Below are 21,857 nucleotides of genomic sequence, written 5' to 3'. Positions count from 1 at the left end.
CTCGTCCACGTCATGACGCCGCGCCGCCGCAGCAGTTCGGCCGCCAGACGCCGCCGCCGCCACCACCACCAACGCCCTACCGTCCTCCTGTCGCCCGGCGCTATGCCCCGCGCTATGCCCCAAGGAAGACCGACGTTTGGCGCGCCCCTGACAACCGCCCGCTCTGCTACCACTGCGGGGAGGCCGGCCATACCTACCGCCGCTGCCAGTACCGTCAGATGGGGCTACGCGGATTCGCCGTCAACGCGCCGCGCCCCCAGCCAGGCGAACGGCCTCGCGACATCGACGACTTCCTCACCGGAACACAGTGGCAAGAACGACGACCTTCCCGCTCGCCGTCGCCCGGCCGCTACATGTCACCGCACCGCCGGCAGTACACTGGCCCAAACCGGGGCCGGTCGCCTAGCCCGTATCCGGAAAACTAAGGGCAGCAACCGATGGAGGTGCGGTTGCTGCACGACGAAATGCCGAAGATCCTCCGCGGCCGCCGACGACGACAACGCGAGGAGACCTGCAGAACACGACGCGAAGCAGACGAAGTCCTGCCGATGAAACCTCGCGGACCGAAGTAGACCTGACGACGCAACGGGGAAGCAGCGGAACAAACCGACGTAGCCGTGACCCCACGCCACGACCTAACTGCAACGCGAGACGACGAACTAGCGACCTCGACGTTCTTATCGACGGGCACAGCGTCACAGCTCTCGTCGACACCGGAGCCGACTATTCTGTCTTCAGTGGACCGTTCGCCACCAAGCTGAAGAAAGTAAAGACCGCTTGGAGTGGACCCGAAATCCGGACAGCTGGAGGCCACCTGATAACGCCGATTGGTGTCTGCACGGCGAGAGTCACCATCAATAACCGGACTTATCCTGCGAGCTTTGTAATCCTACAAAATTGCTCTAGGGATGTGATACTTGGAATGGACTTCCTAAGTGACCACGGCGCCGTCATCGACCTGAGATCTGAGTCGATAACGCTAACCTCAGACAAAGCGCTCCCGCCCCACGCGACGCCAGGGAACCATGCATTGAATGTGATAGAAGAGCAGGTGACCGTTCCGCCCCGCTCCAGCGTCATTATTTCCGTCGGCACCGAAAAACCTGCGAACCTTGAAGGCGTCATCGAGGGCGATCAGCAACTACTCCTGAACCGTCAAATTTGCGTCGCAAGAGGTATAGCCGAACTGCGTGACGGTAAAGCAAAGGTAGTGCTGACAAACTTCAGCCACGAATATAGGCACCTCTACATTGGTACGACGGTTGCCTACATTGACGAATGTGTAGCCGCCAGCGATGCTTTCGCCCTCTTCGATGCTGCCGAACCTGCTTCGACGAATAGAGGTCCCGAACCGGATTTTGACGTCAACCCGAGCCTTGCGAAGGTCAAACAAGACCAGTTCAAAACCCTGCTCCTGCAATACAAGGACTGTTTCTCGTCGTCATCGCGGGTACGACAAACGCACCTTGTTAAGCACCGCATTATAACAGAAGAAGATTCTCGACCACTCCGTCAGAGCCCCTACAGAGTTTCGACTCGAGAGCGCGACGCGATAAAGAAACAAGTCGACGAGATGCTACGCGACAACATCATCCAGCCGTCCAAGAGTCCGTGGGCGTCACTCGTGGTGTTAGTGAGGAAGAAGGACGGGACACTGCGCTTCTGCGTTGATTATCGGCGCCTGAACAAAATCACGAAGAAGGACGTGTACCCCCTCCCACGGATAGACGACACCCTGGATCGACTTCACAACGCGACGTACTTTTCATCGATGGACCTCAAGACCGGCTATTGGCAGATCGAAGTAGACGAGAGAGACCGAGAAAAGACGGCTTTTATAACACCCGACGGCCTCTTTGAGTTCAAGGTCATGCCTTTCGGTCTTTGCTCGGCATCTGCGACGTTCCAGCGCATCATGGACACTGTACTGGCCGGATTGAAGTGGCAGACGTGCCTTGTGTATTTGGACGACGTCGTCGTGTTTTCCTTGACCTTCGACGAGCATCTCCGGCGGCTCGAGGCAGTACTTCAAGCAATAAAGGCCTCTGGACTGACCCTGAAGCCAGAAAAGTGCCGATTCGCGTACAACGAGCTCTTGTTTCTGGGCCATGTGATCAGCAAGTCTGGAGTGCGCCCAGACCCGCGGAAACAGCGGCCATCGCCGACTTCGCGCCTCCCACCGACAAGAAGGCCGTGCGCCGATTTCTCGGCTTATGCGCCTATTACAGACGCTTCGTCAAAAACTTTTCACGCATCGCCGAACCACTGACGCTTCTCACGAAGACTAACGTGGAATTCAGGTGGGAAACGGAGCAAGTGCAAGCATTTGAGGAACTTAAACGATGCCTGCAGACGCCACCCATACTTGCGCATTTCGACGATTGCGCCGACACTGAAATACACACCGACGCTAGCAGCGTAGGACTCGGTGCCGTCCTTGTGCAAAAGACTGACGGGCTTGAAAGGGTTATCAGTTATGCTAGCCGGTCACTATCCAAGGCAGAAGCCAACTATTCCACAACAGAAAGGGAATGCCTTGCCATCATCTGGGCTACGTCAAAGTTTCGCCCCTACCTCTATGGCAGGCCCTTCAAAGTTGTCAGTGACCATCACGCCTTATGCTGGCTAGCTAACTTGAAGGACCCTTCAGGTCGTCTCGCACGATGGAGTTTGAGGCTTCAAGAATTCGACATTACCGTCGTGTACAAGTCCGGACGAAAACACTCTGACGCCGACTGCCTCTCTCGTGCCCCCGTCGACGCGCCACCGCAAGACGACGACGATGACTGCTTCCTCGGAACTATAAGTGCCGACGACTTCGCCGAAAGGCAACGAGCCGACGCGGAACTGGGGGGCCTTATGGAGTACCTCGAGTGCAAGACCGCCGTTGTTCCGAAGGTATTCAAGCGAGGACTGTCGTCGTTTTTCTTACGGAACGCCGTTCTCCTGAAAAAGAACTTCTCGCCACTTCGAACGGACTACCTTCTTGTCGTGCCCTCATCATTGCGACCAGAAGTCCTCCAGGCCCTACACGACGACCCGACGGCTGGACACCTCGGTGTTTCCCGCACCCTCGCCAGAATACAGGAAAAGTACTACTGGCCACGCCTTGCTGCCGACGTCGCCCACTACGTCAAGACTTGCCGAGATTGCCAGCGACGGAAGACACCACCGACTAGGCCAGCGGGACTTATGCAGCCAATCGAACCACCTCACCGGCCGTTCCAGCAAATCGGGATGGACCTACTGGGGCCGTTCCCGACGTGGACTTCCGGCAACAAGTGGATCGTCGTAGCGACTGACTACCTCACCCGCTACGCGGAGACGAAGGCCTTGCCCAAAGGCAGTGCCGCCGAGGTAGCAAAGTTCTTCGTTGAGAACATCCTCCTGCGTCATGGCGCCCCAGAGGTCCTCATCACCGACAGAGGTACGGCGTTTACTGCTGACCTAACTCAGGCAATACTGAGATACAGCCAAACAAGCCACCGCCGGACCACAGCGTACCACCCACAGACCAATGGCCTCACCGAGCGGCTAAACAAGACCATCGCCGACATGCTGGCCATGTATGTCGACGTCGAACACAAGACGTGGGATGCCATCCTTCCGTATGTGACCTTCGCATACAACACGGCCATGCAAGAAACGACGCAAATGACGCCGTACAAGCTGGTCTACGGAAGGAGCCCGGCAACAACGCTCGACGCAATGCTACCAACCGCCACCGACGAAGACGATCTCGACGTTGCCGCCTATTTGCAACGCGCCGAAGAAGCTCGACAGCTCGCCCGCCTGCGCATCAAGAACCAGCAGAGGGTCGACAGCCGTCACTATAATCTTCGACGACGCCACATGGAGTACCAACCCGGTGACCGTGTGTGGGTCTGGACGCCGATACGCCGACGTGGGCTCAGTGAAAAACTTCTTCGTCGATACTTCGGCCCATACAAGGTGCTTCGACGTCACGGCGCTCTTGACTACGAGGTCGTCCCGGACGGCATTACGAACTCCCAGCGACGCCGCGCACGACCTGAAGTCGTCCATGTCGTGCGCCTTAAGCCGTTTTTTGCGCGTTAGCGAACCTGAGAACTCTACTTTTTCCTTTGTTATTGTAATTTATTTGTGCATGCACTTGTTTTTTCCTTTGCATGTTCTGTTGCAAGCATCGGGACGATGCTTTTTCAGAGGGGGGCAATGCCACGCCCGCTTCTTCTTTTATTTTGATGTGTTCGAGTTTGACCAGCAAGGACGGTTATCAACGCTCGACGCTGGCCGTGAAGCAGTGTTCGAGAAGCTTCACGATTTTAGTAGATCGTTTTGTTAAGATTGCGTGCCGCACGCGAATGTTCCAGCTTTGTCGAGAGATAACGCCGCCACCAGCGATATTGCTGGAAAGTTCCATAGCGCCTGTATAAAAGCCGACGCGCTTGACCGCTTGTCAGTTGATCGACGGTCGACGCTCTGTCCGCCGCTATCAGTGTGTTGCTGTAGATTGACTTACAGTTTCCCGGCCACAAGTTCGGCCAAGTAAACAGTTTCATCTCGAACGTGCTGACTGCTGTCTTCGTCGTCACGACCACGTGACAATACAAGCAATAACCGCGAATGCGGCGTGCGAGGACGCACGACTCACCGACGAGGGGCCCCGAGGGAAACGAGCCGGGGTATCGTCCCCCAGCGGGACCCACCGCGGGAAGCCGCCCGTCCACGCCAGCCGCCAAATCCCAAGAGACTTCCTTTTTCCCGCCTGGCAGCCGCGGCGGGCTCGCTCGCTTCTCTCCGGTGGCGCGGCCGTCGCTCACGCGCGAACCCCAACGCTCGCGAGCCCAGCGCCACTGCCGCCGACGGCCTATCCGCGAGGCGCGCGTGCGCCACTAGGCGCAGACAACTCCACAGGGGCCGACAGCACCCCCACATCCCCCCAACCTTAATTCAACACATATCCCGAAAAAAAAACTTGAAAACAAACATCTACACAAGCTCTACTAAAAACAACACATGTGGCCTAAATGTCCCTAAAGAATGTCCGTGCACCGCGACACAGCCGCTGGTCGACACCGCTGCACTGGCTCGATGGCTTGGCCTCCGTCCCGGAACCGCAAAGGCGACGTGGCCGTCGGCGCGAGAGAGCGTCGCTCGCACCGACACGTCCTCCGGTTATGGGCAACACTCACGAGGGCCCCCCAGCTTGAAGACCGCCGCGCAGGTCACAGGCATGTCCATTGCCCAAGACATCTCGACCGCATTCCCGGCCAACGGCGAAGACGACGTGCAGGGGACAGCCAGCCGCGGGTTACGTCAATCCCGCTGCGTACATTCAAAACACTCGACAGAACGATGCCGCAGAGCAAGGGGAAGGGAGCTACGGGCGCAGCGCCCACGTAGCAACGGCTAGCAATGATATCGGCGGCGGCAGACGACAAATTTAAGTGAGCCAATGTTGCTTTTCTTAATTTGTGCAACACCTCATCGCCACGATCCAACGGGTTGTGTCCCCCGCGCGACAGGCGGCCCCGCAAGGCCTTAGGCCCAACGAGTCGCTCGACAACAACCGGCATCCAAAACGAGCACCCCGCAGAGGAGGCAGTCGCGAGGAGACATCAGCTCCGTGAGGTGGCCCTACGCGCTCGCTGCACACAGCAGATTACCGAGCGATCGGCGCCCATCGTCCCGGACGATGTCACGACGCCCCGGCGTCGAGTCGCAATACCAGCAGCAACGACACCCGTGGCCCCTGGCCACCCGGCTACACAGGCCGCGACTCCCAGAGTCAAAGAGACAGAAGAAACTATTTACAGAAACCCGGACCACCTACGAAGCTTCCGTACACGCTCGCTTCGGGCTTGCCTACAATCCACGTACTCTATGCCTCGCTCTCCCATGATGCGGACCACATGGCTCGTACCGAAAACTCAACGACGTTTTTTTTTTTTTTAAATAAAATGAACTTCCGTACAGAAAAAAAAAAGAAAAAGAACTCTTAGTGTGCCGACGCGTTCAAACATGCCACAACAACCAATCTCCCCACTTGCAAACAGCAAAAAAAAAAACTAGTGGGCCGACAAGTTCAAACATGCCACAACAACCGATCTCCTCGCTCTCTAGAAAGCACGCCGCCATTTTGCGATGACAATCCCCCCCTAGGCCTACTCTAACCCGGCTCACACAAAGGATGCCCGAACCGCGAAAACTGTCGTCCGATGCCCCAAGAGCCTCCACGTTGGGCAGCCAGTGTGGGATCTGCGATCGGGTGTTCTCATTATCGCCGGCTCTCAGAGCACACGGAAGACAGCAGACGCGGTCGGTTCAACGAACACATTCAAGTTTATTACACACTGCTTTTACATTCGGCGAGCTCGCCGGCTGAATCTTATTACAATCTAGTCACTCGCTAAAACAATTACACGCGGGCAATGAATACTTGGATAACATAACACACATTCAACAACGTAACACATGAAATACACCATAACATACAAGCAATAACCGCGAATGCGGCGTGCGAGGACGCACGACTCACCGACGAGGGGCCCCGAGGGAAATGAGCCGCGGTATCGTCCCCCAGCGGGACCCACCGCGGGAAGCCGCCCGTCCACGCCAGCCGCCAAATCCCAAGAGACTTCCTTTTTCCCGCCCGGCGGCCGCGGCGGGCTCGCTCGCTTCTCTCCAGTGGCGCGGCCGTCGCTCACGCGCGAACCCCAACGCTCGCGAGCCCAGCGCCACTGCCGCCGACGGCCTATCCGCGAGGCGCGCGTGCGCCACTAGGCGCAGACAACTCCACAGGGGCCGACAGCACCCCCACAACCTGCAGCTGTTCTGTTTAAAAGCACTGAAGAATAAGGTGGCAATGAGAACCCCAAAGAGAGCTTCTTGTAGTCATCACATACAACACGATATTGGCTGTAGACTATACAGTGTATAAAAGCCTCAGGCAAAAAGACAATTTTTCTAAAATAAGTGACTCACTGCACATTTGCTCATGCCAATGCTCTTTCCGTGCAGTGCCAAAAAGGCAAAGTAGTTCGTGACCAGAGCAACTGCAAAATGGTCGATGCTAGTGTCTGTAAAGGGCTTGACAAAGGTTGGACGCAAATTCAGTGCATGGTTTCTCATGGTTCTTGCATGATTTTTCACCTCTGTACTTTCAGGAAGGTCCCATGATCCACTGCGGCTCGGTGATTGCCGCTGGTATCTCGCAAGGCAAGAGCACCACGTTTAGGAAGGATCTCAATGTGAGTGCCGAGCCCTTGTTTCCACAAGGAAGTGTTGCACTCAATGATGCATACAGAGGAAGAGAATACAGTATGCACAGAGTGTTTCCAGTGTCCTGCTTGAACGAATAAACAGCGTGAAAAAACATTATGTTAGAAGTTATTGTAAGGATAATATTTGATAAAATGTTGTGAAACAAATGTGGTAGAGGAAGAGGTCACAAAGTCAAACAACAAATATAAAATGTGTACAGTTGGGGCTTTGGAATACAGTGAGACAAGATTACATATCATTTATTATTAATTGCAGGGGTCAGTTTTATATTACTTTTGAGAAGCCTTGTAGCTAGTGGGGAAAAGGTGTGGAGCATTGTGAAAAATATATACAGTAGAACCCCGCTGTTACGTTCCTCACTGCTGCGTTTTACCGGCTGTTACGTCGTTTTCCGCCGGTCCCGGCATAGCTCCCATAGGATACAATGTATTGGAAACCCCGCTGTTACGTCGTAACTGTCGGACCGTTCCCGTATGATACGTCGCGAAGTGCGCTCGGAGCCGACCGAGTGACTACCAAAGAGAGCCGCCATGGTGCATTTTCACGCAGCTTGGCCTCGTTTGACCGTAATATTAGCCGCATGAGAGGCCCAAGCAGCAGAATCTTTCAATTGATGCAAACAAAAGCATGGCCTTCGAGATTCAAATTGCAAAGATGGCGTCTATGACGTAACTGCTCGCGAAAGCAAGGCCTTCGAGATTGGCATTTACTATTGACAAAAGCATAGCCTTTGAGATTTGTATTGCACAAACATGGCGTGTATGACGTAATTGCTTGCGAAAGCAAGGCCTTCGAGATAGGCATTCACTTCTGCCATCGCGTTGGCGTAGACTCATCATCATCGTTATTTGCCGGAGAGCGGGAGGAGTTCGAGCTGGTTGGAGCTCGCATGGTCGTGTGTGCGGTTTGCGGTCGGACTCGCCGCGCCGGTCGTGATTGCGTGTGCTTAGTTCTTTCATGCCTACAGCTGTTGATGTTAAAAAAATCACATACGTTGATTACATTTCTGTGGATGAGGCCGTCCTAAGCTCCGCGTTTCTATCCATCGACTAGATCGCGGCTGAGCGCGCCAATTTTCGTGCTGCTCGTAAGAATTTAAATAAAATTCTGTACCACTAAATAATTTGCCGTTTTTCCTGTTTTTCGGCTCTTACGTTTCCCGTCTCTTACGTTTATTTCCTACGGTCCCTTCAAAAACGTATCAGCGGGGTTCTACTGTACAAAGTTTGTATGAACAGCTTCATTCAGTTATGCAATGTGATGAAAAAAAGATGGAGGGTTTGAAAGCAGTTTTGTAGAAATGTACCACACAAAGAAATTAATTGTTCTTGCTGACAAGAAAGCTTCTTTGAGTGAATACCTCACTGCTCTGTGTGTATGTCTACTTGTCAAACTATACTGGATTGTCGTGATTGAATTTTGTTAAACCCACAGCATTTTCTGAAGCCACGAATCAGCACTCAGTCAAGTTTAGGATGTAATTACATGCCTAACGAACACATTAAATGAAAAGTAAACATGACAGTTGCTGGCTGATGCCAAAGCAAAGGGTAAATCGAGATTATTTGAAAATGTGGGAGTTGCTTGTTTATTACTTTTGATGCGATTATACAAGAATATGGAGGCAGCACTATTCAATTAATTGCTGTCATTTGCTACCCCAGTTTCTGTACTGCCACACTTCTTGAGTTCATTAATAGGAAAGCACTTTTTTATTCCTCAGTGTATGTGGGGGTTGTGAATGAGTGGTGTTTTAATGCTGTTTCACTGAGATGATCCCCACAAGTTGTTTGTAAGCCTAGAACATTTTACGCACTACGTGTTGGCTGTGTATGAGCTAGTTTTTTCTCGACGTTGCAGTGCTTCCGGGAATTCCGCGAGGATCATGAAAAGCGAGACTTCGTCTCTGCCGGGGCAGCCGCCGGAGTGGCCGCTGCTTTTGGAGCACCCGTTGGTGGGTGTCCCATATTTCAAACGATATTTTGATTGATTGAAGCCATTCTTTTAATCTGTAACATGTGAGATGTGCAGTGTCATACTCCAGTTGTTGTCATTAGTAGGCATGGGAGAATATTCGGGCGCTTCAAATATTTGAGTGAATATTACAGTATTCTAATTTGCTTCGACATGAATTTAGATTATTCGAAATTTCGAAGTATTCGAAATGAACAAATGTATATTCGACTGCATATGACCCCCCTGCAAAGGTGGTTTCACTGCAGTGTGAGGATGCCATGCCGTGAAACCACTCATCCAGAGGAAATCCGTACTGCCGCGAAGCCAGACTTCAAGGTTAAATGTACTTGTTACCTTCACCTCAATGATTTTTTTTTTAGTTTAAAGGCGTGTTATATGGGCTTATATGCACTAAGTATAGTAATTTTTAAAACGTGACATATTGTACCAGTTATAACCTGCACTGCTGTACAAACCTTGCTGCTATTCAAAGTTGCTTCCACTTCATTCGAACTATTCGATTCGAAATTATTCGACCACATCACTATTTGCTTTGAACCTCAAATTTACTCTTCACCAATTCCTAGTCATTAATGAATACCATGTCGCGTTATAAACTTGCTGCACGCATCTTTAACTACATGGAATGCTCGTTAGAGAGTTTCAGTCTGTTAGTAAGCATATAATGCCTTACAGAATATTGAGGACATGTAGTGTGCCACTTTGGAATGCTCATGCCTACTGATGCACAACTATATATTGTAACAACCGTGTTCTAGTTATCAGCTAGTGCAGAGGGTTGGAAGTAGTAATAATTAATGCATACAGTCGAGCCCGACTATATCGAACCCGTTTATATCAAATTATCCCGTATATCGAACAATTTCTAAACACGGTAAATTTACATTGAGAATATATAGCAAAAGTTACTGTTACATCGAACGAAAATAGCAACGACAACCGATATATCAAACTCCGTGTGCCTCAAAAGTGCCCCAGCAAGTTGGCTTTCCCTCGCGGTGTCGGGGAAAACTGCCGGCACCACCCTAGAAAAAGTGGTTTAGACCCGGCTGTGCACGGCCGAACACCCCCCTACAAAAAATGATCCTGGCCTGCTCGCAGCGCTTACAGCCAATCAGAGGCCGTCGCGCTTTCTCCGAGGCGCGGAGGCGGTACAAGTGAGCGCCATTTTTTCTTTCTTTATTCTTGCGTGCCTGCTGCCTCTTTTCCACGAGTTCAGCGTGGTCCGTGCTGGTGGTGTTGCCTGTTGGCGCTGTGTGAACTTTCTTGGCGCGCTGTCGTCATGGCTTGTGCAAAGAGGCAGAATTTGCCGTTCGCCACGAAACTTGAAATCACAAATCGAGTCGAGCGCGGTGAGAAGAAGTCCGGCGTCGCCACCGCTTACGGATCGACATTCGACGAGTTCGTCAGTGCGGACGATGATGTCGCCATCATGGGCCAGCTACAAGATGAGGAATACGTTGCAGACGTCGTGCCGACCACGAGCCAAAGCGACAGCAATAAGGAAATTGACGATGGCCCGTTGCCTACATCCTCCGAAGTGATTAGTGCACTTGCATTGGTCCGGCGCTATTGCGTGAATATACAAGGCTGCTCCGACTCGTTGGACGTGGAGGCGTGCGTGCTGTCGCAGGCAGCGAAGTTGTTGAAACAGAAGAAAATCCGGGACTATTTTGTTCCAAAGTAGGGCACGCAAGTAAGCCACCATATTAAGGGGAGACGCGGGTCTTTTTTTTATTTCTTTTATTAGCTGGGTGAACTGAACGAAATTTAACAAACTTATCCCATTTTTTCTGCAGATTCCAAATCTCTAATTAGATTTTTGGTAGCTGCATTAGTACAAAAGATGTGCAATCTCTAAAAGCATATTTCTTACGGGAATTTTTGGCAACTTTGCTTTGTCAAACACAGAAACAAAATATGTGGCAAGGCTGCCAGAGAGCTGGTTTAGCCGGTGATGCTAATCTGATTGTCTCAGCAAACTTTGAATGCAAAATGAATAGTAAACGTAAATGTGAGTGAAATTTTTTTGCTGCATACTATTTCTGATAATCGAGAATTATAATTTGGTGAACAATATTGTAAGAAAATAAATAGCATCACCGGCTAGACCAGCTTCCTGGCAACCTTGCCACATACTTTGTTTTTGTGCTTGACAAAGCAAAGTTGCCAAAAATCCCCGTAAGAAATATGCTTAAATATGAGTTAGAAATTGCATATATTTTGTTCTAATGCAGCTATTAAAAATCTACTTAGAGATTTTGAATCTGCAGAAAAAGCTGAATAAGTGTATTAAATTTCATGCCATTCACCCAACTTTTAAAAAAACATTTTTTTAAGACCCACGTCTCCCCTTAATAAAGTACTTTTCTTATTTGTATGTGCCTTTGTGTCATTAAGTCCTATAGCGGGCCTATATCGAATTATGCCATATATCGAACTAATAAACGTTTTTTGGCGAGTTCGATATACCCGGGTTCGACTGTACTACATTCTTTCTTTTTTCCTCATCTGATATGAGAGCAGTTGCACTGTGCAACTGCTCTCATATCAGATGGAAACATTTCTGAAGTGCTGTGGTTGAAGAAGCTGTCACCGAATGATACTAGCAGCACTGCTTCAGATGCTGTGAATGGCTTTGACATAGAAGTGTTCCACAAGCTACCTCATATGTTTGCGTGTTTTAGGACAGTTTAACAATGTTTACTACAACTACTGCTAGTAGCCCACCACACTTTTGATTGCAGCTGCATGAATGAAGGAAGAGAAAAAGTAAACACATACAATCGGAGCAAACTAGCGAATGTACTCTTTCCAATTTGACGGCTGTAAGCCAAGCTTGCAGGAACAAGCTTGTTTTGCATGTTTAGTACGTAATTGTGGTTCTTTACATATATTCTCGCTATTTTCTGCACATTGCAGGCGGTGTCTTGTTCAGTTTTGGAAGAAGGCGCCAGCTTTTGGAACCAGTCTCTAACATGGAGGATTGTACGTGCCACCTTTTTCTAATTGCTCATTTATTTCATATTTATAACACGTTCATTTATTTGCCTACGACTGCATAATTAAAAAAAGAAAACTTGTGATAATGACATAACAACACTTCACTCTGCTCTTATTTCTTGCTGTTGTATAACTTGTCTAACGGATAAAAATATTAAAATATGTAAACTAACATGTCGGTCAAGGGCTGCATCTAGAGCGGCATAGAATCTGGTTCGGCGGCGGTGAGATCCGTCGAAATGCCCCTCTCGATTGGTTCTGGGTCTACTTCAACCGCCACTGCCAATCACAACTTGAGGTTGCATCTGTGTCGTCCCTCGGAGAACTCTGGAAATGGCGGCTTCTGTTCATTATGCAAAGTGATGAATGTGCTTGCCAGAAGGTCCAGAAATGCAGTTTTTTCATCCTCTGCTTCCCATCATTGTGTCAACAACTGGACGAAGAAGTTGCATAAGGAGAGCATGCTGACGACACCAGCAGACAGAGTGGTGCAGCACACTTGGTTGGCGGAGCTAGCGTGGTGCAGTTACCGAGCAGTGTGATCGATGCTACAGTTCTGTGGCAAGAGAATTGCAGGAAGAATTGTAACAAGAGATCCATAGCATTGAATGCTCTAGTGCAAGCACGCCATTCGGCAGATGTCACCGCCGCTAAACTGGAATGGATTCTACGCTGCTCTAGTAATGTTGCAGTGTGATGGAAGTCTTGTTCAACCATTTTTTCACATTTCAGTTTTTCTGCTCGACCATATCCGCCTTCTCGTTGAGCGTCATCCTGAGTGCCTTCCACGGACATGCCGGGGAGCTGTCCTTCTCGGGCTTGGTCAACTTTGGAGAGTTTGATGTGAGTGAGGCATAGCTGCTGTAGAACTGGCTTATCAAAATTCTCTGAAACTTGGTATGTTAAATCTATGGCTCCCTCAGAGGACAATGTACTTCATTTAAATAGATTAGGACCTACATAGGACCTAGTAGACACCGTTGAAATCTATGACGTCAGGGTGTTTGGTGCGGGAATTTCCAAGGTGGCATTGCCGCCCGCATTTTCTTTTTGCGTGTTTTCTTGCTTACCAAGCGTTTTCTTGTGGTAAGATTGGTGATTTTGGAATTTTGAAAGAGTAATTTAGTAATAGTATGAAAAAAAGCTTTTTTCTCCTCGTGTCCCTTTAAACATCTTTGTCCTTAAACAATACTGCTGCTAAATGAAGCACATTTTTTAAGTGCCTTGAGGTTTCATGTAACACGATTATATTGTATTTTACTTTCACCTTTTTTTTTTTTTTTGCTGCCAATAAAATTTCACTTTTGTGTGGAATTTGGTGTAATTGCATTCTGAGCACACTGATGAGCAAAATTTTGTCAACTTGGATCACTTTTTGCTACACAGAAGCAAATGGGACTTTTTCCTTTTCTATAGGATGTTCAGTGGAGCATCATAGAACTACCCATCTACATAGTCATGGGAGCAATTGGTGAGTACCCCGGCCTATTAGCAGTGCTCATGAGAATTACCACGTAGTGCTCGTGAGAACTACTGAGTCTGTAAGAACCGTTGTAGTCACCAAGCGTGAAATCACTTTTTTGTATTTTGTTAATTGCTGTCTTTAACTGTAGTGTACTAATTGTGATGTAAATTGAAGTGAATCGAAGTGGATGAAAAATCACCCACTCCATCGGTGGGATCTCATCGACAGAATGGGCGATTTTTCGTCCACTTCAATTCATTTCAATTTACGTCACAATGAGCACACTACAGTTGAAGACAACAGTTAACGTCCCCTATGCTTTCTCTGGCCTAATTGTCGGTTCGATTCATTTGGTTGTGTCTAACATATGAATGATCTCCTTGGAAAAATTCTCCTCACCTTGTTTGTATTTTTGTGTGAACTCAATGTTTAAGTATTAAGATTATAATTGTTCTTTTCATTTGCCGTTTCGCCTTAAATGCCTCATAGATAAAGTAAGTATCCGTGGTGTGCAGCCTCTGTCGACTCGGAATGTCCCAGTATTACTGTTTACATTTTGCACATATGTGCTAAGTTTTTTTCTTGTCTAGGTGGACTGCTGGGAGCCCTCTTCAATCTAGTGAACTTCAAGCTGACCGTCTTCAGAATAAGGTACTTATGCGTGCTTTACCATAAGTAATAAAAATACTGAGTGGGACTCGTAGTATTAGATTTAGAAACCTACGGTGTTGCTGGCATTGTTTTTGACCCTTTGCGACACGGCATGTACATTTGTGCACGCGACTTACTTTTGCCATTTCTGTGCACTAGTGGAAATAGAGAGACAATGAACACTGAGATAATGGTAAATTAAACACTCCTGTTACCTAAAGTTCTTATAATATTACTTCTGGGTGAAATATTTTGCTACACTTGATCACTTTGGTGAATGCAATATAGTGTTATAAATGTGACGCTTGACGTGGGGTGTCTTGGCAGGAATTCGAAATTTAAAAAATATTTTCTTGTGAGTGCTTGCTATCAGCAGATAACTATTGGATGTAATTTGAATGGGTAATTGAAGTCTTTTTATGAAGAAATATGGCATGGGGGACCAGCTGTACAGCGATTAGATAATTATGTTATAATTGAAATTAACTGCTCTAAAATGCACTATAGTTTATTCCAGCATTTCCACTCAGCTTAAGTTGGTTCTCCAGAACCTTGGCATCAGATGTAAATTTCACGCATTTATGGGTGACTGGTCATAATTAGGGGTGTGCGAATGTTCGAAATTTCGAATATTTTTCGAATAGTGTTTGCTATTCGATTTGATTCGCACTGAAATTTTACTATTCGAACTATTCGAACTTCCCAAAGACAAATGCAGTCAACGTCCGGTTGAAAGTGACCCCTTCAGATTTTCAATATGCTTTACCTCATTACACTCTCGTATTGCGGCAAAGCTGCCTTTCAAGCTCCGTTACGGTCGAACTTAGCCAAGAGAGAAAGTCCGGTTGGAAGTGGTCCCTAGATTTTTAATATGCTTCACCTCATCACACCCCCGTATTGCGGCAAAGCTGCCTTTCAAGGTCCGTTACGGTCGAACTTAGCCAAGAGACAGTCAACGTCCGTTTGGAAGTGGTCCCTAGATTTTCAATATGCTTCACCTCATCACACCCCTGTATTGCGGCAAAGCTGCCTTTCAAGCTCCGCTACGGTCGCAAATGTATTAACTCAAGAAAACGCTGGTTCTAATATGGAGATGAAAGATGTGGCAGAGTTGGGGGCTCAATTAATGCTGTTTTGGACCTGAAATTTGGGCAGGAAGTCTGAAAAATCGGACGCCAAAGCTTTTTAGCATCCAAAATTTCAGATGTTCTTATATATCGACGTCTACGAGGCAGACTTGGAACTCAGGACTTGAAGGGAGCACACCCTTGTCTGCCACATCAGTTGGCCTTCCACAGAAGTTGAAAGAGAAGGAGAGGCTGAGGAAATGGCATCTCTGCCTATCACGTGTAAAGTGTTGTCGGCAAGTAAAGTGTTGTCGGCAACACTTTGGTTGCACCAAATCATGTACATAAATCCAATTCGGCCTCTACATTGCCTCATTCTTGATAAGAAAGACAACTATGAAATATGACCCCACCAGCACTTCATCTACCTCGCGAAAAGAAACACTTTCATGTTGCTATCTCACAAGAACATACTTAGGGATTCACTGCAACTTTTTCTGTAATTTCACTTCGAATTATTCGAAAAATGTTTGAGAAATATTCGAAAATTATTCGAAATTATTCGATTCGATTCGCACTCAATCTTTATTATTCGAATTCGCTTCGCACCCAAAATTTTGCTATTCGCACAGCTCTAGTCATAATGCGTGTTGCAAGAGCTTAATAGAGTGCATAAGGTTATGTATCCTCTTTCATAAGAGTGTTCACATCATACTTGGCAAAAACCTACGAGTTCGCCACATCACCTATTGCACTGTAAATTTAAATGAGTGAGCACGTTGTATATATGGTTCTATTCAGGTACTTGTATCGGCGGTGGATCAGGGTGTTGGAAGCTGTTGCCGTGGCGATAGTAACCGCCTCTGTGGGCTTCCTCATGATTGACATCTCGACCGACTGCCGGCCTCATAGGGATGACTTTTACGATAATGCTCTGCAGGTGAGCCGTAACGTCATTCTTTGTACCGCTCCAAATTTTCCAATCCAGATGCAACCACCGTGGTAGCACTGTGGCTAAGCTGTTTTGCTACTACTAAGCAAGTTAGCATGGGGCTTATCTGGTGAAAAATCTGGCATCTTCCACTACGGTGTCTCTCACAGCCGGAGTGTTGATTTGGGAACGTTAAACCCAGTTGGCTGTCCAATCGTTTTGCTATTCAACACTGCTAAAAGGCTCTGTGTTTCCTAATTGCGAGCTTGGATGTTCAATACTGTTTCCTTATCATCATTGTGAGCCTAATTTTTGTCCACTGCGAGACAGAGGGCATTGCCAGAGACCTCCAGTAGCCCCTGCCTTGCGTCTGCTGACGCCATTTAAATTAGTATTCTTCTTAGTCTGTCACTGGGTTCATCGTCTTTCGCTTAATGCTTATAGTTCTCGCCAGTTGTCATGACATACTATAATTCTCGTGTATAAACCACCACTGCATATAACCCGCATCCCCAACTACAAACCATGGGCAAATAAAATTTAGAAAGAAGAAGAAAGATGCCCGTGTATTGCCGTGTAAGCCGCTTTCCTTGCACTACCATGAAGCAGTGCCATGAAGCTAACTTGAGCACTGAGATTTATATCTAACTCGCACCCCCATTTTAGCCCCGAATTATCTGTATATTTTGTGCGAGTTATATGCAAGAAAATGTGGTACCCACACTGTGCAGCACATGTCCCTGCTATTTCTTGCACTTGTCCCATTAAACTCTACATATTGCCATCATTACATTACCTGACGAACTCCAACTTAGTCGTTACACTCATATGTCGCCTACACGCTACTGCTAAATACCGTGAAATCCCAAGCAAGCCCCCCCCCCCTCCCTTTAGCAAGCTGAAATTGAGGAGAGCTATGAGGTGGGCTAGTTGGTGTTCATTCATCTTCAAAGGTGTGCTTAGTTAATACAGACACAGGACGGATAAAATACAGGACGCAATACAAAGAGCGCAAAGTGCGCTCGTCGTATTGTGTCCTGTATTTTATTCGTCCTGTGTCTGTATTAACTAAGTGCACCTTTGAAGATACGCTGAAATTACTGGCAAGGTGCACTTGCCCAGAATGGCACTAAAATTCAAGATGGTGGCAGCAAAGTTCTGATGCCAGAAAAAAAACTGTGCATGTGGACTTCCTCAGAAGTCCACATGCACACAGAAGTCCACATCCACAGCGCAATGTAGCGACTGCTCACACACACGGGAAACACAATGGCAAGGCAATGAGTCCGCGGGAAGCATGGCATGGAAGCACTTCCTATGACGAGCTAACGCAACATCTCTAAGCAACAAACAGATCTTCGATGCCTTACTCTTGCAGACTATGTCGTCATAGGTACCATCTTGGAATTCAGATCTTGAAGGCCGTGCTTTTGCTTGTAGGACTCCGAAAATCAACACGGGTGTCTTGCGCTAAGTTTGTGGTGCGATCATTATGCACGGGAAAAAAAATCTAATTATGATGACAAATTTCAGATGCAGGCGCTTCGCGATAGAGCTGCTAAGCAGGATTGGATGAAACTCAAGCAGGCCAGTGTTGCATGTACTTGGTACACAGTCGGGCTGCAAAGAGGGAGCGTGGGAGTGCTTTCTCAGAATGGCGTGGAAATTTGAAATTAGCAATGAATTTGGAGGGTGTGCTTGCTTGTAATTTCACTATATTCGCGCCACTGTCTTGCTGTAGCATCGTGTCTCATTCCATCGCTGCTATTCTATGGCTCTTCCAGTTCAACTGCTCTGATGGCCGGTATAGTGCGCTGGGAGAAATCTGGTTCCAGACACCTGAAGCTAGTGTTCGCAGCCTTTTCCACAGACCTGAAGGTAAGGGTTTCTTTAGTGTGCTTAGTTCTATGAGCATTTCAAATAGAACATGATCATGATTAATTTTTAGTCTTTCAAGTGTGTTTTGTAGCCTGGTCACCACTTCACCAATCAATCAATCAATCAATCAATCAATCAATCAGTCAGTCAGTCAGTCAGTCAGTCAGTCAGTCAGTCAGTCAGTCAGTCAGTCAGTCAGTCAGTCAGTCAGTCAGTCAGTCAGTCAGTCAGTCAGTCAGTTAGTCAGTCAGTCAGTCGGTCAATTTATGCTGAAAAAATTGGGCATACACTCAATGTCTACATAATCTAGATGCTCCATTATCATTTTGAATGTATTTTCCTCCTTTGAATTCATAAAATGTGCATGCACATTTGATTAGGGGACATGTTACTGTAGGTTCAAACACTGCCAAGTGAGTCAGCGGCAAATTTCATTGTTTTTTCCCTCCTCCTTGCCGAGCTCTACCTGCCAGATAATTCGGCCAATTTTGTCATGTCCTTCAGGGTCAAATTTAACCCACTACAGTGGTCTAGTGTGTAGGGGCTCGACTGCTGACCCGAAGGTTGCGGGATTGAATCCCGGCCGCAGCGGCCGCATTTCCATGGAGGCGAAAGGCTTAGATTTAGGTGCAAGCTAAGTATGCCAGGTGGTCGAAATTTCCGGAGCCCTCCACTATGGCATCCCTCATAATGATATTGTGGTCTTGGGACATAAAGCCCAACAATTATCATTACAGTCGATCCCGGATATATCGAACTCAGATATGTAGAATTATTGGCTATATCTAACAGTTGAGAAATCCCCTTGAATTTCCCATGCAAAAGTATGGGGCTGGTGCACATGTATATCGAACTCCCGCACAGTGAAACATCCGCTATATTGAACGCCGCGCCGAAGCCCAGAAAGTGCATTTTTCCTAACAAATATTGATCATTTTTCGGCCGCGTTCTAACAAGTTCCGATCCCTTGTCGCGTGCAGGTGACGAAAAAGCGGTATTATTCCATTGTTTTGATCTAGTTCATTGCGCAGCGCTTGTCACTGCACCGGTACATTTGATGCGCGATCTGCAGGTTTTAATGCATGGCATAGGGTTTTTCAAAATAAGAATGCAAAGTGACTCGGCAGCCTCGTAGTAATGTTTTCATTCCTTTCCTTGTTTGTTCGCACACGATGGCATGTGGGCCCGAAAAGCATGGCCTTTGAGATGCGCCATCTCGTGACGTATTTTTGGTGTTTTCGGTTTTAAAACGCACATCTCAAAGGCTAAGGTTTTTTTCGTATTTCTCGCCAAAGCATCGGCTGCCTTCTACAAAGCCAGAAGTGTCATCGCTATCGCCAACATGTCGACGGTGGAGAAATGTTTCTTTGTGCAGCGTTGTCGTTGTCTCTTGCGGCATGTGGACTTGTGTGCTTCTTGCTTCGTTCTTGATAAACCGTCATTCGGGAGTCGAACTAAACATTGTCCCGCTCGTAGCAATAAAAATGATGACGGTGCTTGGAGCGACGTCAAGTAAAGCACAGTCGTGCACCGTTTCCTTGTGGGTCTTGGTGCCAGGTGATGATTTTGGGTGCGTCATTCATGACCGCTGACTGCGGCGTATGGTGCGTCTGTGAATTTTGCGACATATTGGATGAGAGCACAACGAGCGACTCCATCGGTGTAGATAATGACGTAGCTATTTCTGACTGCATCGATGCCGAGATCAGAGCTGACGTTGCCAGTGCTGCGGAAATGGACCCGTGCGGTTTGAAGATGCCAATGCCGCCGCTGCCACCGCTGAACCCTTTACCGCGCTACAGAGTTTGCATCGGCGTTCAGTGTCGATCACCACTGTTGTGGCCGAAGGTGCTGAATTTGCTTATTTGGAAAGCTTCAATGATATTGATGATAACTTAATGAATTCACGGCGCGCAACAAGGAAGACAAGTTTGCCGACTATTTTCATGCGAAATAAAGAGCGAATAATCATGTTCGCGCTTTTTACGATTTCCGAAAACTGTGTCGAGGCCTGCAGTGCTTTAATTAAGCCTTAAATATGCATATTTTGTATTTCGAATTCTTGATATATCGAACTATTTCGCGGTCTCCTTCGAGTTCGATATATTCGGGATCGACTGTATAATTAAAGACGTATTCCTACCATTGTGAAGCTTGTGTTTCCTAGTATCTAGCATTGTGCCTAAAGCAAGATTTTGATGAGTAGTCTTTGCTCCATTGTGCCCGGAAACAGTGCTAATTAATTTGTAATTAACCTTGGAACTAATTCATGTAGTTAAAAAATGATTGCATATTTGGAATCGGCAAAGAAAACTGATTAAGTGTGTGCAGTTTCAATAAATTGTGTAAAGGAGATCTTGATGACTTTCAAAAAACCCACTTCCCCACTTAAACCAATTTTGTCATCTCCTTCAGGGTCACATTAGCAGAAGTCGACTGTGCTCAGCGCCTGTGTCTCACAAACTGTTCACCGATTCTCTCCAGGCACATGGACGGCACTGACCCTGCTGGCATTCTTCATGGTGTACTTCTTACTGAGCTGCTGGACGTATGGGTTGAGTGTCTCCAGCGGAGTGTTCATCCCCACGCTCCTGGTGGGCGCGGTCTGGGGCCGTCTGCTCGGCATTGGTGTCCGCAACATGTTCCCTACAAGTGTGCGTGATTTATTGAAACCATCTTTTTGACTACAGTAAAAGCTCGTTAATTCGGATTTCACGAGACCGGAAAAAATGTCCGAATTAACCGAATGCCGAAATAACGAATAAACAGGAAAAACAACATTAAAATCAAGTTGCAGAAGCATACCTTTATTTGCTGAAGTATTTTGTAATGGTCGTCTGCGTTTTCGCGCAGATTCCGGCTGACATTACAATTTTTCTTAACTCTTCCAAACGGCCAACAGCACGCAAACTGTTGCAAGTGCTCAGGCAAACGTCCTCTAATATCAAAAGCGCCTCCGAGACTTCCCGTGAGGTGTGATGAGGTCACGACATCATTAATAATTTTTTGATCGGGCAGGAGACCAGTCGTGGCGACACAATCATCAATCGCGATGTAGTCCTGAAGGGTCATATTTGTGGGAAGGACAGCATCGAAGGTCGGACAGTCATCGTCGGTGGACTCGGCTGATAACTCGTCGATGCCATCGTCAGCTACTGCCGCATGCTTGGGCCTCACATGTAAACACGGTCACAACGGGGGAAAAAAAAAAGAGAACTCCGCAAGAAGAGACGGTGCCGACACAACACAAGGGAAAATGGCGCCGGAGGCGCATTGGAGCGAAGAAAGAAGACGCCGACGTTCGGTGACGCTGCGATCGCCCCCACTAGTTGATGACGATGGCGATGCCACTCGGGTTTCGGTTTCGCTCCAGTGGTGCCAGCGATGCTTTACCACACTTTTGTGTAGCGGCAGCCGTCAGCATTTGTCCGAATTAAGCGGTGCGGAGCCCAATTCTGACGAATTAACGAAGGTTTGGTCCCATAGATTAACATGCACTTTGGCCGGGACCAATAGAGCCGTCCGAATTATCTGAATTTCCGAATTAACGGTTGTCAAATTAACGAGCTTTTACTGTAGTTCCATTAATTAATCAACACATTCCTTGCAGCTGCTCATT

General features: G+C 47.8%; 1 protein-coding gene across 1 annotated transcript in view; it reads left to right on the top strand.

The window, feature by feature from the left end:
• Positions 1 to 21,857, top strand: part of LOC119400410 (H(+)/Cl(-) exchange transporter 7-like) — a gene marked incomplete at its 3' end in the record, with an annotated part of 53,872 nt that overhangs the window by 16,012 nt on the left and 16,003 nt on the right. The window contains 10 exon segments of the mRNA XM_037667433.2: positions 7,149 to 7,232; positions 9,127 to 9,220; positions 12,166 to 12,182; positions 12,184 to 12,231; positions 12,979 to 13,089; positions 13,663 to 13,717; positions 14,302 to 14,362; positions 16,231 to 16,369; positions 18,145 to 18,238; positions 20,723 to 20,892. Coding sequence (XP_037523361.1) covers positions 7,149 to 7,232; positions 9,127 to 9,220; positions 12,166 to 12,182; positions 12,184 to 12,231; positions 12,979 to 13,089; positions 13,663 to 13,717; positions 14,302 to 14,362; positions 16,231 to 16,369; positions 18,145 to 18,238; positions 20,723 to 20,892 — 873 coding nt within the window.

This window comes from Rhipicephalus sanguineus, chromosome 7 (assembly GCF_013339695.2).
Source record: "Rhipicephalus sanguineus isolate Rsan-2018 chromosome 7, BIME_Rsan_1.4, whole genome shotgun sequence".
NCBI classification, from domain to species: domain Eukaryota; kingdom Metazoa; phylum Arthropoda; class Arachnida; order Ixodida; family Ixodidae; genus Rhipicephalus; species Rhipicephalus sanguineus.
This window is presented reverse-complemented; position numbering and strand designations above follow the sequence as displayed.